The 16286-nt window shown below is 40.2% G+C and overlaps 1 protein-coding gene across 1 annotated transcript; it reads left to right on the top strand.

Annotated features, from left to right (window-relative positions):
- Positions 1 to 1525: 1525 nt before the first annotated feature.
- TRAM1 (translocation associated membrane protein 1) lies at positions 1526 to 15567 on the top strand. Its single transcript, XM_081951011.1, has 11 exons — positions 1526 to 1868; positions 5532 to 5595; positions 7056 to 7177; positions 7338 to 7454; positions 8245 to 8303; positions 8595 to 8679; positions 11257 to 11327; positions 11629 to 11733; positions 12342 to 12485; positions 13911 to 14068; positions 15361 to 15567. The coding sequence occupies exons 1-11, from the start codon at positions 1746 to 1748 to the stop codon at positions 15432 to 15434; spliced, it is 1122 nt and encodes a 373-aa protein (XP_081807137.1). The 5' UTR covers positions 1526 to 1745; the 3' UTR covers positions 15435 to 15567.
- The last annotated feature ends 719 nt before the right edge of the window (positions 15568 to 16286 follow it).

Here is a 16286-nt window from a genome sequence, read left to right as displayed (position 1 = left end):
AAATCAGCAATATCCATGTCAAATAGAAAAAAATAAAATATATAGTATCTTGTGAAATTTAAAAAATAGCTATGAAAAAATAGAATACTAAAAGTTCTAAGTGAAAAATACATTCTATTTTGAGTTTAGAATTAATAGACATGTTTATAACATTCTGTCAAGGTATCCAAAGTTGCTACATGTTCTTTGATTCCCAAGAGCCACAGAAGTGGATTGAATTTCAATCCATGGTAACATGCTGTCAATTTTTTAGAAAAATTGACCTAAGAGATCATTTTAAAACAAATTTTGAAAAACTGTACTATAAATATATACAGTATATGTAGCTACTAAGGCACAGATGTCAAACTCAATTGCGTCATGTGATATCACATAACATATTGCGATGTTTTTTGCCTTTGCGGAGCTGGGGTGGGCGTGGCCTGCGCAGGATGCATCCGGCTGGCATGACACCAATTTGATATTCCTGCAATGTGGGAGAATGCTAACTGAAAGAAAATAAAGAGATATTGGGCATTATGGGCATTTTCAAAGAACAGATTTCCCACATTTCTTTAATTGACTACCAGGCATTGCAATAAAATAAATTTCCCTGTGCTAGGTTATCCTGACCTATTGGAGTGCAACTTCTAAAATAGATCATTGCTTATAATCTGAAAGAACAAGCAAGGAAAAGATAGAGAGAAAAGATCAGTGGAAAATGTCAATGTTTGTCCTCTAAAATCACCTCCTCTAATCAGAGTTTCCAAATATGTACACGTCAGCTCCCAAGCTAGTAGTTACTGCGGACAATTCTGTAGATCGAAGTCCACATATTTGGAGGGCAATGAAAGCTACTATATAGCTCCTTTCAAGTTGGCCCACTGCTGGAAACTGAATAAGCCCAAACTGTTTTGCTTCACAAGTTCTAAGTTTAAACTATTGCACACTAAGGATGCTAGTCTAATGACTAGTCTATTCATGTGTTTTCAGTTGGATCTTTTTGCATCTTTTCTGAAACCCAAAGTAAGGCAGGCAGGGATTTTTATTTGAAATTTTCCTGTAAGATTCACTTTCAAACAATATTAAGTCGACAAAAAGTTAACAGAAGAATTGTAGGCATTTTTTTTGTAAAACCTCTTGCTCAATAAAAGGAAAAGAGAAGAACATATTGGGTTAGGTGAATATTAGAGCCGGATTAACTCTCAACTCTCAAAAAACAACGGTCTATAATTCCTATTTGGACAGCCTCCATCTGGTGGACGACAATGGGGGAGACTGCACCTTCAGCAGACGAGACAATCAAAACCACTCCGGAGGCGCGCGCTTCTCCGCAAGCGCAGCCTTTTTGTGATTGGCTAACGTTCGTCCTGAATGTTCAAGTGACGCGCGAAAGGGCCGGGCAAAGGGCCACCCACTTTCTCTACCCTTTACGCCCCCAAGCTTTCTCAGCTGCCTCGTCGCGTCTTTGCCACCGCCAATCAGCTGCGAGTTCCGGATTTGGTCCGCCTATCCGAAAGGGGGTGCTGTCGCACATTCCCTGCGACTAACCCACAGGGAGCGAGGACCCTCCGTTCGCGTTGAGGGGCAGGAAACGACGAGTGGCGGTTTTTTGCCCGACGCTGGAGCTAGAGAGTCACCCCGAAAAGGCGGAGGCGAAGTTGGGCGGAGCGGCTGCCTGAGCTTTCTTCTTGTCGGGCCCCGCCGCGGACACACGAGGGAACGGAGCGAGAGGCCACCGAGCAGGGGCCGAGGAGGGTCTCGCCATGGCGATCCGCAAGAAGACTAACAAGAACCCTCCCGTGCTCAGCCACGAGTTCGTCGTGCAGAACCACGCGGACATCGTCTCCTGCATGGCCATGGTCTTCCTGCTGGGGCTCATGTTCGAGGTGAGAGGCGGGAGAAGGCAAAGGAGCCGCAAGACCTCCGTGGGGCTGCCGGACACCCGATAGGAAGGGCCGCGCGGAGGGTAGCGGGGATGGTGTTTTAGAGAGACACGGACGAAGGGGACCGAATAGGAATGGTTAACGCCAGGAAAGCCAGAACTGATTTCTAGTCGCAGGGCGTGAGCCTTTTGATGCCTCGGTTGCCGCTTCTCCTGCCGCTGCTGGAGTGGGTAGGGGTGGGGTAAATGCAGTGCCGGAATCGGTGTACGTGTTAAAGATACCCAAGTCTGTGAACATATGGATGGATGCCCCGTACTACAAACTGCTTGGCTGATTAGGAGGAGGAAAGCGATCGTCTCTTGCTCGCAAAACTACCCTAGTCGCTAGTGCAGAGGAAGATAAGATAACAGGAGTAAGAATATGCATGAATAAGAACACAGGAAACGGGCACAAATAAATGGGGACCTTAGGACAGGGACGTTAAGCACGCTGCTGCAATTGTATTATAATACCTTGTATTATTGCCTGTTCTTGTCTGAAAAGAAGGCGGGCAGGTAGAGCTGTACATAGTAATGACAGCAGCGAGGTGATGCCAAGAGCGTCTAGCAACTCAAAGGTGCAACCACCTGCCGGCGGGAGCGCTGGTCCCTTCTCCACGGATACGGCCGGTGGGGTCCTTGTCCCTGTTGGCTCATCAGACCGTTAGTCCCTCGTCTAAGAGGGTCTCCCACCCATTGCATCGTCTCAGTGGAGCGTCTTCGGGCAGCTGCAGCGTCCTGGCGAAAGCCCGTTCTCGCTTGTTTCTATTTTACGCCCCTTTCCTGGGAAATCAAATTGAACCGAACGGGTTTCGAAGCAAGCGTGTGCAGCAGCGACTGGCGATGCTGAGCTGCCCGAAACTGTCAGGGGAGAGGAAAAGAGAAAAGGGAGTTGCGTGTTTTTGGGAGACGGAGCTGCTCCCCGCACGCTCCGTTCCAGCGCGGGAGCTCCTGGTCTCGGGATAGGTTACGTGGCACTCGGAGCAAGAGCTCGGTGTCGGGGCGGGGGGAGTTGGCCGCCTCTGTGATTTCGGGGCGGGAAAGGCCGGCAGGGTTGGGGCGAGGGGGTGGGGAGGCTGGAAGGCGAGGCGTCTCCCATTGCCGAAGCTGGCGGGAGGAGGAGTGGCGAGGGGAGAGAAGACGCGCTGCCTTTTGTGTGCAGCCGGAGAACTACAAACCCCATGGGGCGTTGCGGCAAGCGACTCCTCTCCGCCGCTTCGGAAAAGGAGAAATGGCTGGTGACGTGTACGGAGAGCCGTCCGCGGTGCACATCAGAAGGGGCGGGGTTGGTTCACGCCCCTGAGGATGGTATGACACGTATCCAGTTTTGCCTGTTACAGCTGGAGTATAGAAACGGGTACCGGAAGAAGGGCTGCAGCATGCCCCAGTTTCACAACTTGCTTTTCGGGGGAGGGGGGGACACCAAAGCTTTGGAGCTTCACCCACCGTTAGAAAATTTGCTCCAAAAGATAATCAAGGATTTAAATGGCGTAAATTTTCACATTTCTAGTCCTGATCACTTTTACCATGGAGAAAATAGGCCGCCTTGAAAGGTGTGAAATTAGAATTTCAAGGAAGAATAGCAGTCTGTCTTTTGTGCTGAATAATCATTGGCTGGGGTTCCACACTTCCTAGGCTGAATATGCTGTGGATTATGGATTGGCTTTCAATTCAGATTTTTTTTTTCTGAATGCAATCAGTATCGTTAATGTAGGGCTTAGTGTTGTGCAAAGCCAGGAAATTGAATTGAGTAATCCATTTTTAAATCAGTGATGGTTCAGTGTGAACTCAGCCACTACTGTGTAAAATGTACTTAATCAGTATAATACTCTTTAGTTCTTCAAATGTGGAAGAGAATGCAGAAGATGAAGTCTGTTCGGTATTATTTTGCCAATTTGTGATGTCATAATGTAATGTCTGAATAAGTTTCTAATTAGCTAATTACCGCTTTAAATAAGGCTTTTGTGGTTAAAAATAATAATTTGATAGCAGAATTACCATTAATACAATTACGTTATTTGGACAGCAGTGGTTTATAGGTGATAGTTCATTTGCCATGCTGTAGATATAGTTTCCTTCCAGGTGACTACCGTGTTTCCCTGAAGATACAACATGTCCTGAAACTAAAGCCTTGCCTTATTTTTCTAGTGGGCAAAAATATAAGGCCTCCCCCGCAAATAAGCCCCCTAGACAACCGCCCACCTCTGGCCAGGCAGAGCACCACTCACCAACCTAGCGGTATCCCAAAAGTGCCAAGCCGTGGGAACCGAGAGGGGCGAAGGTGATCGCGTTGCTTGGCGCCTTCGGGATACCCTAGGTTGGTGAGCGGCTCTGTGCCCAGCTGAAGAGGGGGGTTGCCGGGCGGCTGCTGTCTTGCGAGCGGACCCAAAGAGACGGGCACAGCCTCAGGGGCGAACAGCTCTGTGGGGCTGTCGCAGCAGCGCAGCACAGTAGCCATGAAGCGACCACACTCACGAGCAGCCACCCGGCAAACCCCCTTTCCAGTTGGGCACAGCGCCATTCACTGACCTAGGGGTATCACCAAGCAGCGTGAGCTCCTGTTCTCTGCCACCCGGTTCTCAGGGCTTGGCGCCTTCGAAATTCCAGTGAATGGCGCTCTGCACGGCTGGTGAGGGGGATTGCGCAAGCGGCTGTTCTGCTCCCACTCGCGCGCCTTCCAGCCTCACGATGCCCTGGCCCAGCTCTCCCTGCAGAGCCAGAGCACCTCCGCTGCTGCCGCCGCCATCATCCCAGCATGGCTTTTTCGGCGGCTTCCAAACCGAGTCTTCTGGCAGTGGCCATTCTGGGCATACACTCTATGGTTAAGGGCCAGCTGCCGGCAGAGCGTAGTCCCAGAGCATACAATCATAGAGTGTACACCCAGAGCGGCCACTGCTGGAAGACTCAGTTTGGAAGCCACAGAAAAAGTCATGTTGGGATGGCGGCGGCAGCGGAGGTGCTCTGGGTCTGCAGGGAGAGGTGGGCCAGGGCATCGTGAGGCTGGGAGCCGTGCAAGCAGGAGCAGAACAGCCGCTCATGCAATCCCCCTCTCCAGCCATGCAGAGCGTCATTCACTGGCATTTTGAGGGCGCCAAGCCCTGAGAACCAGGCAGCAGCGAACAGGATCTCACGCGCTGTGCCCGACTGGAAAGGGGGTTTGCCGGGTGGCTGCTCGTGAGTGTGGTCGCTTAATGGCTGCTGTACTGCGCTGCTGTGACAGCACAACACAGCCGTTCGCCCCTGAGGCCATGCCCAGCTCTTTGGGAGCCTGCTCGCAAGAGAGCAGCCACCCGACAACCCCGAAACAATAAGCCCTCCCCTGATAATAAGGCCCAAGCCATATTTTGTGGGTAAAAAGAAAATAAGACCCGGTCTTATTTTTGGGGAAACACAGTAACTGGTCAAGGAAGTTTACATTCAGTTCTTCCCATAGCCAGCAGGCTAACAAAAAAAAAATTCCAGAATCCTTATTTGCAATTAGCCAGTCGACCTTTATTTTTAATTCGATCTAGTTCATTATTTTTCAGTCTGTTAAATGTATTTTTTCAGATATATGAAAGAATATTGATGTTCCTATGATTTACCATGCAATCACACAGTTTTATTCAGACAAATTGTTTTATTGCAGGTTACAGCCAAAGCAGCTGTTGTCTTTGTTACTCTTCAGTACAATATTACCATTCCTGTTACAGGTAATCTTCTAATAAAAGTTTGGGTATTCGTCTGCAATATTATTGTATACCAGGAACATATTGTATCTTAAGAGAATGATAACCAAATGTGAATGACATACCGAAATAGCAGCAGAAGTGCTGCTGAACATTGTGAAATGTTTGTGAACATTGTGAAAAATGCTCCAGTTGTGACTTAAGATCACAGAAGTGGTTTAGATATATAATCATATGGTTCAATTCTCTATCAGTGCTGTTTGAAAGGCTCTGAGATTTGGAATCTTCCAGTCTTTGCTAAATCCTCCTCTTGGGGATGGAGATTTCATATTTTCTTCTTGTTTTGTAGAAAATCAGAATTAGTTCTTTCATAAAAATAATAAAATATGATTTGTCTATATTTTTACCTTGTAGTAAGATGGGCAGCCAATAAATTTATTTGGTTGGTTGGTTGGTTGGTTGGTTGGTTGGTTGGTTGGTTGGTAGGTAGGTAGGTAGGTAGGTAGGTAGGTAGGTAGGTAGGTAGATAGATGATAGATAGATAGATAGATAGATAGATAGATAGATAGATAGATAGATAGATAGATAGATAGATAGATAATATAAAGCTCAAAGCCACTATTTTATTATAGTTTCTAATTTTGACTTGTACTTAATGGACAAGCATATCTTTTCCAGTTCCAACAAAATGACATATTTTGTATACTACAGATCTAGAAAGGAATCAGTTTTCTAGAAGAGGAAATAAATCTTGCAAAGCTTGTTTACATGGTTTGAAACTATGGTTTGGCATCTGCTTTGCATCCCCTAAAGGAATATTGCTTGAACTTTCTATAACACAAATTACTAAATGTTCCAAAAAGACATGGGCTTCCCTTCTTCTTCTTATATCAAAAGAAACTCTGTGATGAGTTTGTTTATAGTCATGTCCTCCATTTTAAAATAACTTTTGTATCAAAAAAAGTATGTCGAAGTACTTACTTGTTTACTTGAGCTAAGAAGTGAGCAGACTCTGGCCAACTGCCTGTTAGAGACCTTAGTGCACCAACAGCCAGCTAATCAAGCCAGAGTCCACTTTCTGTTTTCCCTCAGCCTCCCTCTTGCATCAGTGGTCAGCCAGCCAGCTAATTGCCAGTGAAAAGAGAAGGGCAGATCAAAGGCAGAGGATAGGTGTTGGCAAATCAACATGGAGATCCCTATGAACCAGCAGTGATCTGTAGATCAGTTTAGAAATCACAGCTTAAATTAAATCTTTATGTTTGCTAATGAACTTGTAAATTTAAAATTTGGACAGGAAGATAGTGAAAATCTGATCAATGTCAATATTTTAAACTGTTCCCTTGGTGGTTCTTCCTGTACTACTACTGTTTTGTATTGGCTTGGAATATAGAAATAAAATTAGATATGTTTTGATTCCTGATATAAATTTGATGAGGCTGGTTAAAACAGATGCATTCTTAAATATTGTTCTTTTTTCCTCTCAGAAAACCAGCCTACAGAAACAGTGACATTATATCATTACGGTATCAAAGATCTGGCTACTGTTTTCTTCTACATGCTAGTGGCAATAATCATACATGCTGTTATTCAAGAATATGTGTTAGATGTAAGTACTATTTGTTAGAATAATAACGGACACTACCACAGTAGAAGTTGACTGATTGAATGCATTGTAGACTTGCATTATGGACTTTTGATATATATGACAAGTAATTTACTATCTAAACTATCATAACTATCAATAATGAGATAACTTTTTTCTTTAGAAAATTAATAGGCGAATGCACTTTTCCAAAACAAAACACAGTAAATTCAATGAATCTGGACAACTCAGTGCATTTTACCTTTTTTCTTGCGTCTGGGGAACAAGCATCCTTGTGTCGGTGAGTAAGTTAGAGGAAAATATATAATGGGGAGTAAAATAGTTGACTATGATCACACAACTATGTTGCCTTGAAAGTAGTCATCACATCAAAAATGTTTTTCATTTTTTTTATAATTCCCTTTTGAGTCATTAGTTCTGATCTATGGTAATGGAATGCTCAAAGTAATGTTAAGTTTTCCAGAAGAATTGTAAATACACAGATAGTGCCATTCATTTTATTGCTTGAAAGGAAAGTCAAAGATAAATAATATACTAATAATGGCTACACTTATTGGCTGCAGTATACAAGTGAAAAGATCCAAGGAAGATCAATACTTTCCTGGGACAATAGATACCGAAGTTTAAAATGCTAAACCTAGAATGCAAAAAAAATATTATAAAATATGCTGCTAAATGAAATTATTAAGCGGGAGTGATACTTGGGCTGTATAAGTTATCAAGTCATTTATTTATGTGGACTTGTCAGCCAAGATACATTTGTGTCCAGGGAAGATTCTCAGATAGTTGTATGGTACAACAAGGAGTTCACATTTCGTTGAAGTTGTCTTATAAGCATCTGGCATTAATTTGAGTTTTATGAAATATGTAGTTCATATAAAACTGCTGCTTCTCTTTCTTGAATTTAGAGCACTTTGTTTAAAACAAGGAGATCACAGTTCAGTTTAAGGCTTGCTAAGTCGTTTAATACAGATTTCTATGTCAGCCTTCCATGCTATCAACCATGCTTAGAAAGAGATTAAGCAACTTCACAGGGCATTGGATTAATATTTCCTATTTCTTATTTTCAGGAAAACTATGTATCAGATCCAACATCACTCTGGAGAGACTACCCACACACATCAATGCCGTGAGTTATTTTAATTAAGAGTTTAATTCATAATTTCTTATTTTATCCCACCTGACTTTAGTAGTTATTAAAATAATAATCTACTTAATTATGTATAAAGATATCTAGTATTTTCAGGCAAATAACATAAATTATTTTATTAGCAATGCATCTATCGTAATCTTATGTCATTAGTTTTTAGGTGCTCCAAAAATATCAATTACTCCATTGTAAAAACTTAGCTCAATAAAGGTTTTTATATGAAATAATCAGTACATTTTAATTTTGATTTTTGCATGTTGTATTCTGCAGGTTTCAAATGAAGTTCTTTTATATCTCACAGATGGCATACTGGTTTCATGCCTTTCCAGAATTCTATTTTCAGAAGATAAAAAAAGTAAGATTGCATGTAATACCTTGTCCATGAGCTTACAAATTAAATGCATAAATAATAAATATGGTTATCCTGACAAGAAGAAGCAGTATTTTGTTTATGGGATTTGCAAAGAAAGGTACCTTTAAAATGGAGTTTGCTTGTAATCTGAAAAAAATGTCAAGAGAGAATGAATATGTAAGGTTTAGATATGTAACTTCAGACTCTCGTGCTCTTGTCCTACTTGCGTTTATGGAAGATTTTGTTTCCTGATTCAGCCAATCCAAATCTTCCTCTCTCTTCCCTGCTCTTGCAGCCAGTTCGAGCAGCGTCTCAAATTGAGAAACAGCTTCTTGATTAGTTTTAAAAAAACCAAGAAATGAAGCTTCTATAGTTTCTTCTTCTAAGAGTCTGGTTTAACATTATGACTCTTCCCCACTCTCAAATATTCCCCATATTCAGTTTTGGACTGTTGCAGTAAGATCTGTTACAGTGTGGAACTTAAGTTATAAATTTACCTATCCTGGAACTTTTGTGAGTGAGCAACATTATCATTTATTTTAATAAAAACTTATTTCTTACCGTACACTGAGACATGAATAAATAAACTGTTACAGCTTAGCATGTTATATACCCTGTTATAGTGTCCTTTTTTAAGATCACTACATAAATTAAACAGATTCTTTTTAGGCAGTAATGGAATAGTTTAAGTGTTTTATACCACTAACAAACATGGTATTTTCTATTAAAAACAAAAGTAAGCAAGAAAGAGAGGATTTATTGATCATACAATTTTGCAGTAAATTTATGAGTTTAATATTTTTTTCTAAGTGTCAGATAATGGACAACAATTCCTATAATTCCCAGACAGCATATTCTGCAACATTTGGGGCTGACAATTGGAGAGGGATATACAGTGGGGCAAAAAAGTATTTAGTCAGCTACCAATTGTGCAAGTTCTCCCATTTAAAAAGGTGAGAGAGGCCTGTAATTGGCATCATAAGTAGACCTCAACTATGAGAGACAAAATGTAAAAAAAAAAAACCCCCAAACAATCACATTGGCTGATTGGGAAAGAATTTATTTGCAAATTATGGTGGAAAATAAGTATTTGGTCAATATCAAAAGTTTATCTCAATACTTTGTTATATATCCTTTGTTGACAATGACAGAGGTCAAACGTTTCCTGTAAGTCTTCACAAGGTTGGCACACACTGTTGCTGGTATGTTGACCCATTCCTCCATGCAGATCTCCTCTAAAGCAGTGATGCTTTGGGACTGTCACTGGGCAACACAGACTTTCAACTCCCTCCAAAGGTTTTCTATGGGGTTGAGATCTGGAGACTGGCTAAGCCACTCCAGGACCTTGAAATGCTTCTTATGAAGCCACTCCTTCGTTGCCCAGGTGGTATGTTTGGGATCATTGTCATGTTGAAAGACCCAGCCACGTTTCATCTTCAATGCCCTTGCTGATGGAAGGAGGTTTGCACTCAAAATCTCACGATACATGGCCCCATTCATTCTGTCCTGTACACGGATCAGTCGTCCTGGTCCCTTTGCAGAGAAACAGCCCCAAAGCATGATGTTGCCACCCCCATGCTTCACAGTAGGTATGGTGTTCTTTGGATGCAACTCAGCATTCTCTCTCCTCCAAACATGACGAGTTGTGTTTCTACTAAACAGTTCTATTTTGGTTTCATCTGACCATATGACATTCTCCCAATCCTTTTCTGGATCATCCAAATGCTCTCTAGCAAACTTCAGACAGGCCCGGACATGTACTGGCTTAAGCAGGGGGAGACGTCTGGCACTGCAGGATCTGAGTCCCTGCGACATAGTGTGTTACTGATGGTAGCCTTTGTTACGTTGGTCCCAGCGCTCTGCAGATCATTCACTAGGTCCCCCCGTGTGGTCCTGGAATTTTTGCTCACTGTTCTTGTGATCATTTTGACCCCTCGGGGTGAGATCTTGTGTGGAGCCCCAGATCGAGGGAGATTATCAGTGGTCTTATATGTCTTCCATTTTCTAATTATTGCTCCCACAGTTGATTTGTTCATACCAAGCTGCTTGCCTATTGTAGATTCAGTCTTCCCAGCCTGGTGCAGGTCTACAATTTTGTTTCTGGTGCCCTTTGACAGCTCTTTGGTCTTCACCATAGTGGAGTTTGGAGTGTGACTGTTTGTGGTTGTGGACAGGTGTCTTTTATATTGATAACAAGTTCAAACAGGTGCCATTGATACAGGTGATGAGTGCAGGACAGAGGAGCCTCTTAAAGAAGAAGGTACAGGTCTGTGAGAGCCACAAATCTTGCTTGTTTGTAGGTGACCAAATACTTATTTTCCACCATAATTTGCAAATAAATTATTTCCAAATCAGCCAATGTGATTGTTTGCTTTTTTTTAACATTTTACCCCTCATAGTTGGGGTCTACCTATGATGCCAATTACAGGCCTCTCTCATCTTTTTAAGTGGGAGAACTTGCACAATTGGTGACTGACTAAATACTTTTTTGCCCACTATAGATAAGAAACACAACTATGAAAGCTAATTGAATATGATAAGAATTCTTGGAGAATTCATAAGCTTGCATCTCTTTCATAGGAAGACATTCCTCGCCAGATTGTTTACATTGGACTATATCTTTTCCATATCACTGGAGCTTATCTGTTAAAGTGAGTGGCATTGTTATTTTGCTGGGGGAGGGAGTCCGGTAATTTGTACAATAACAGTCCAATAATTTGTAATAAATAAAAGTTTACCATGCAAATAGATATGTGTTGTTCTTTACACAACTCAAAGGAAGGATGAGACAACACCAGTTTCCATCCTTTAGTTGCGCTGAGAATTTGAGATTGGTATTCTATCCTAGATGTACCAAATGTTCTCAAGATCCACTTTTATGACAAACATTTCTAAAGGTCTTTTGTTTCTTTGCCAATTAACATCTGGTGTATTCTTTTTCTTTTTTTATAGTTTGACTCATCTTGGTCTTGTTCTTCTTGTGTTACATTACTTTGTGGAGTTTCTGTTCCATATCTCCAGACTTTTTTACTTCAGTGATGAAAAACATCAGAAAGGGTATATATGCTTCTACTGTCATATCTCACATGTGCTATCTTTCATATTATAAATGTTGTATAGAACTATTAGTTAATACTTGCTGAATGCATAAATACATACATATATTGTATATAACAATACAGTGAATATTACTGGCTTTTAAAATAAATCAAAGATGCATACGCTGTATGTCATATATTAATAGCTGTGCTTATATGAGCTTTTTGTTCAAAATAGAATTAAACATGATTGGTATATTCATTTACATGCAAGGATGTCAAATTTGTTAATTTTAAAGGATGGTCTTGATATGTCCATACCTAGGAATACTCGCCTAGAATAGATCCTTCAACTGAAGAATACACAATAGCTTTTCCAGAAGGTTTTTTGTGCTTTATCAGTGGGGGCTAGCAATGTTGTATCAAATCCATGTCAGAGCTCAATAGCATCATATACAGAAGAATCTTTCCTGATACATTTCAAAAATGTTTTATCTTAGCAAGCGTAATTATTCGCCCAGAAAACTTAGTACATAATGCGTATAAATATCTGAAAGTGGAGATGTGAATAACACAGTCAGTGGATGAATTCTGATAAATCATGTATCTTTTATTTCTTCCTGCTAGGTTTACATTGTGGGCTGTTCTTTTTGTTTTGGGAAGACTCCTGACCTTAATTCTGTCTGTCCTTACTGTTGGATTTGGCCTTGCTAGAGCAGAGAATCAAACTTTGGATTTTAGTACTGGAAACTTTAATGTGCTGCCAATCAGGTATAATACAGATATGTGTTCATGGAGCATATGATACTAAAACAAAAGTTATTTTCAGAGAGATTTGTCTTGAACTAGTTGCTTGAGAATGCTGTTGTCTTTGTTAGGAATATTGGGTATGTTATTAGGAGAAATAAAATGAATATTTAAAATACCTTTTACTATATTCTTTTGTCATTTTTATGATGCTTTAAAATCATGATTTTCCTAACCTGGGCTTGTTTGAATTATCTACAGGGCCAAACTAAATTGTAATGCTCCAAATTAGCAGATGCTTGCTAATTGTACCATCTGTTTTGAATTAGAATACATAGGATAATAATTATATGATACAGGTAATCTTTGACTTGTGACCATTTTTTTAATGACTATTCAAAGATGCGATAAGACTGATCTTCACACTTACATTCACCGTAGCATTCTTGAAGTTCCTTGATTGCAATCTGGGTGCTTGGAAGCCAGTTAACAACACTTGCAGCATCATGCAGTCACATGATCACCATTTGTAACTTTCCTAGCCGGTTTCCGACAAGTAAAGTCAATGGGAAAGCCAGCAGATGGTCACAAGTCAGGGTCATGTAATGTCTCACTTAATGACCATGGTTAAGTTGCTTAGTGACTAAAAGTTATAAAATTGGGGGCAGTCATGTCACTGTACCACTTTATGACAAATTATTGTCGTAAATCAAAGGCCACTTGCAAGTTCATGGTTACCAAAATGTTTTAATAGTGAATGGCACTAAAGTTAAATGTCAGTGTGAAAATATATTTTTTGGCATATTCTGTTTTCCCCTTTAACAACTTTCCCAGAGGCAGCAGCTCTTCCTAGGTTCTTCAATGTTACGTTTTAATAGCTCAATTATAGTTTTATGGTAGAGTGAGAGTAACCACTTAGTGATGTCTGATAATTAGAAAGTACAAAAAGGAGGAAGAGGAGAAATAATAGCAAGATGCGTGATGCTCACTTTCAGAATAAACTTGTTTATTTTTAATTACAGAAGACTCTGGCTGTATTTGCAGTTCTTGGAAGCATGCTATCACAATATTTTCTATTCTTCCAACTATTATGCTGGCATTTATCTAGCCATATGGTTTGATCTCTTTCAGGAGATATAGTAAAAATGGTCTTCAGAATGCAGGACAGATGTGCCCTAGGTTAAACTATTATATCTGATCCATAGCATTCTAATTTAGTTGCTGCATAGAAACATGGATTTGCTATGTGACTTTTTAAACAATGATTCTCTTAATATATGTATTCCTATTTATGATCTTCCTTTTGCTAGTCCACCAATATACCAAATTGTTTACACCAGTAACAAGCAAATTAAAGATTAGTTAGTAGCTTTCCAGAAACATCTTCCTAAAAGAAACAGTTTTTCTAATCTAATATTCTAATTCTAATATTCTATTTGGTCTTTATAGAATCAGTGTGCTGGCGTCAATCTGTTTAACACAGGCTTTTATGATGTGGAAGTTTATTAATTTCCAATTAAGACGGTGGAGAGAACATTCTTCACCCCCTCAACCAGTGAAAAAGAAGTTTATGACAACAAAAGGCAAGCCCTCGAAAAAAGAAAGAGGTTTGTGCTTTAATGATTTCTGTATACTTTTGGCAGAAGTACAAAAGGGAAGTAGTTGCTTTGCACAGCTAGGAAACTATAAATGATGTGGTTTAATCTGATAACAAGTTTTCTAATATAAATCTGCAACACCTCATTGGGCATCTAGTACAGGCTATTTGGGTTGCTAAAAATCATTCATTGACTGTTCAAAGATACAACTTCACTGAACAACCCAGCCTGCAAAGTTGTGACTGTTGCACCATTCCTATGGGTTATGTGAATGGATACTGGGCAACTGGCTTGCAATTAGAATGGTTGCAGAGTCTTGCAGACACGTGGTCACCATTGGCATAATTACCTGCTGACTTCCCACAAGCAAAGTGAATTGGAAAGCCAGCAGGAGGTTGTAAGTCACTCATTCGCTCTCCATAGCACCCACCCCATGGTGCTTACTCTTGTTCCACACGGCACAACATGCAGCACTTTCCTCCCACATACGCACACCAGCCGGCTTGCCTAGAATTCCTGTCCATGTCGTCATGTCAGGTCCTCACTTAACAACCCACATGATTCTGGGGTTATGATGGCAACCAAGACTGTTAGGATTGCCAACAGTAAATAGTGTGATCACCTGAATGTTACACTTTATGACTGCATCTCTTAATGGTGGAAATTCCAATCCCAGTTGCCATCATAACCCAAGGACTACCCGTATTTTCTTGGCAGCTCACAATAAGACTATTATGCTTATTTTTTCTTGGAGTACTAGTAGATGGCTTGGCCAATTTTGTTACATATTTGGTCTGGGGAATGAAGAAAAGGGGGAGAGAGGAGCAAAATTGGGCAAAACTATTAAGTTCTTCAAGTGAAAGCTAAAATAGAATAAGGGGTCAGAAAAGAAAAAATGCATTGTTATCTCAGAAAATATGAGTAATGGCCCTGCATGCTTTGGGTACAATTGCTGAGAGAATGATACCCAAAGAGGGAGAAAACTGATGAGCTGTATTCTCCCCAGAAGGACCTGCTTTCTCCATTTCCCTAATGTTCTAAAGTGGCAGAACGTGATTCAGCAGTCATTTTTTGTTAGAGGCGAAAATGAATACGATTTTAAAATGGGCCAGTTGAAATCTCTGGACATTATACAACTAAAGCATCTGTGAAAAATATTCTGATTTATGATGTGCTTGAAGCTTCTTCCCCGGAATTAATTTTAAAGCTCTCTATTAAGATGCTTTAAATCTTCATAATCTATGGGCTTGGAATCCAGAGAAGAGAATTAATTATGTTTTTTTGTTGTGTTTTTTTTTTAGAAAATGGAATCAATGGAACATTAACCTCAAATGGAGCAGACTCACCTCGCAACAGAAAAGAAAAATCGTCTTAAAACAGAACTTTATTAAATTAATTGACTAATATCCCCAAAGAGAACTGCTTTTTACTTGGAAAGTCCTTCAACGCCATAGTTCCTACTGTTAACAAAAAATATATAATAAAATTAATGCCTTTTTGATTATTGATATCAGAATGTTTTGTGCAACCTTTTAAATGTTTAAATGAAAAAGGCCACTTTATTTTTAATAACTATAAACATCTTTTTGGGTATTAATGAGAATTCACTTCTAAAATCAGTACAGTAATACAGTCTGCCATTCCTTATAGTTTTATAATGGTTGAATTTAATCCATTTGAATATGATAGGACATTTTTTGTTTTAAAGGAGATGTTAAATCAAGGTTAAAGTTGTTCTATATTTTTAGGCATTCTCTAATATTTAGGTTTATATTTTGAAGTATAGCTTGAAACAAAATTTGTAAACTGCCAAAACAATCATTTTTTTGTAGATAATATCTACACTGATTCAAGAAATTTCCTTATTAAAACACAGTTGACTGATTAAAATGTTGCTGTGTATGCATTTATCTAGGAATCTCTTGTGTAATTCTGGATTTAGTAAGAAGTTGTTTAGGAACTAACTGAATGGGGGGCCAGCCACTGAGGCCAGTGAGGGCTTACCACCTCCCAGCCTGTTTGAGTGTTACAGTAGACATTCCATGACATGGCCAGAATTTTTCAGACTTTGCGAAGTTTAAAGGTGGAAATGGATCATGAAGCTGACTGCTGTTACTCTCACCTTTAAAATCTATACAAGATCTGAAAACTGGTAAAAATCTTGTTATTGAAATTCCTTTACAAGGTAACAGCACTTCAATAGTGCAGTTTGTGGAAGGAGAGATTT

The sequence above is a fragment of the Natrix helvetica genome, assembly GCF_964273705.1.
Source record: "Natrix helvetica genome assembly, chromosome: 4".
Classification (NCBI taxonomy): domain Eukaryota; kingdom Metazoa; phylum Chordata; class Lepidosauria; order Squamata; family Natricidae; genus Natrix; species Natrix helvetica.
The sequence above is the reverse complement of the archived record's forward strand: the minus strand, read 5'-3'. Positions and strand labels throughout refer to the sequence as shown.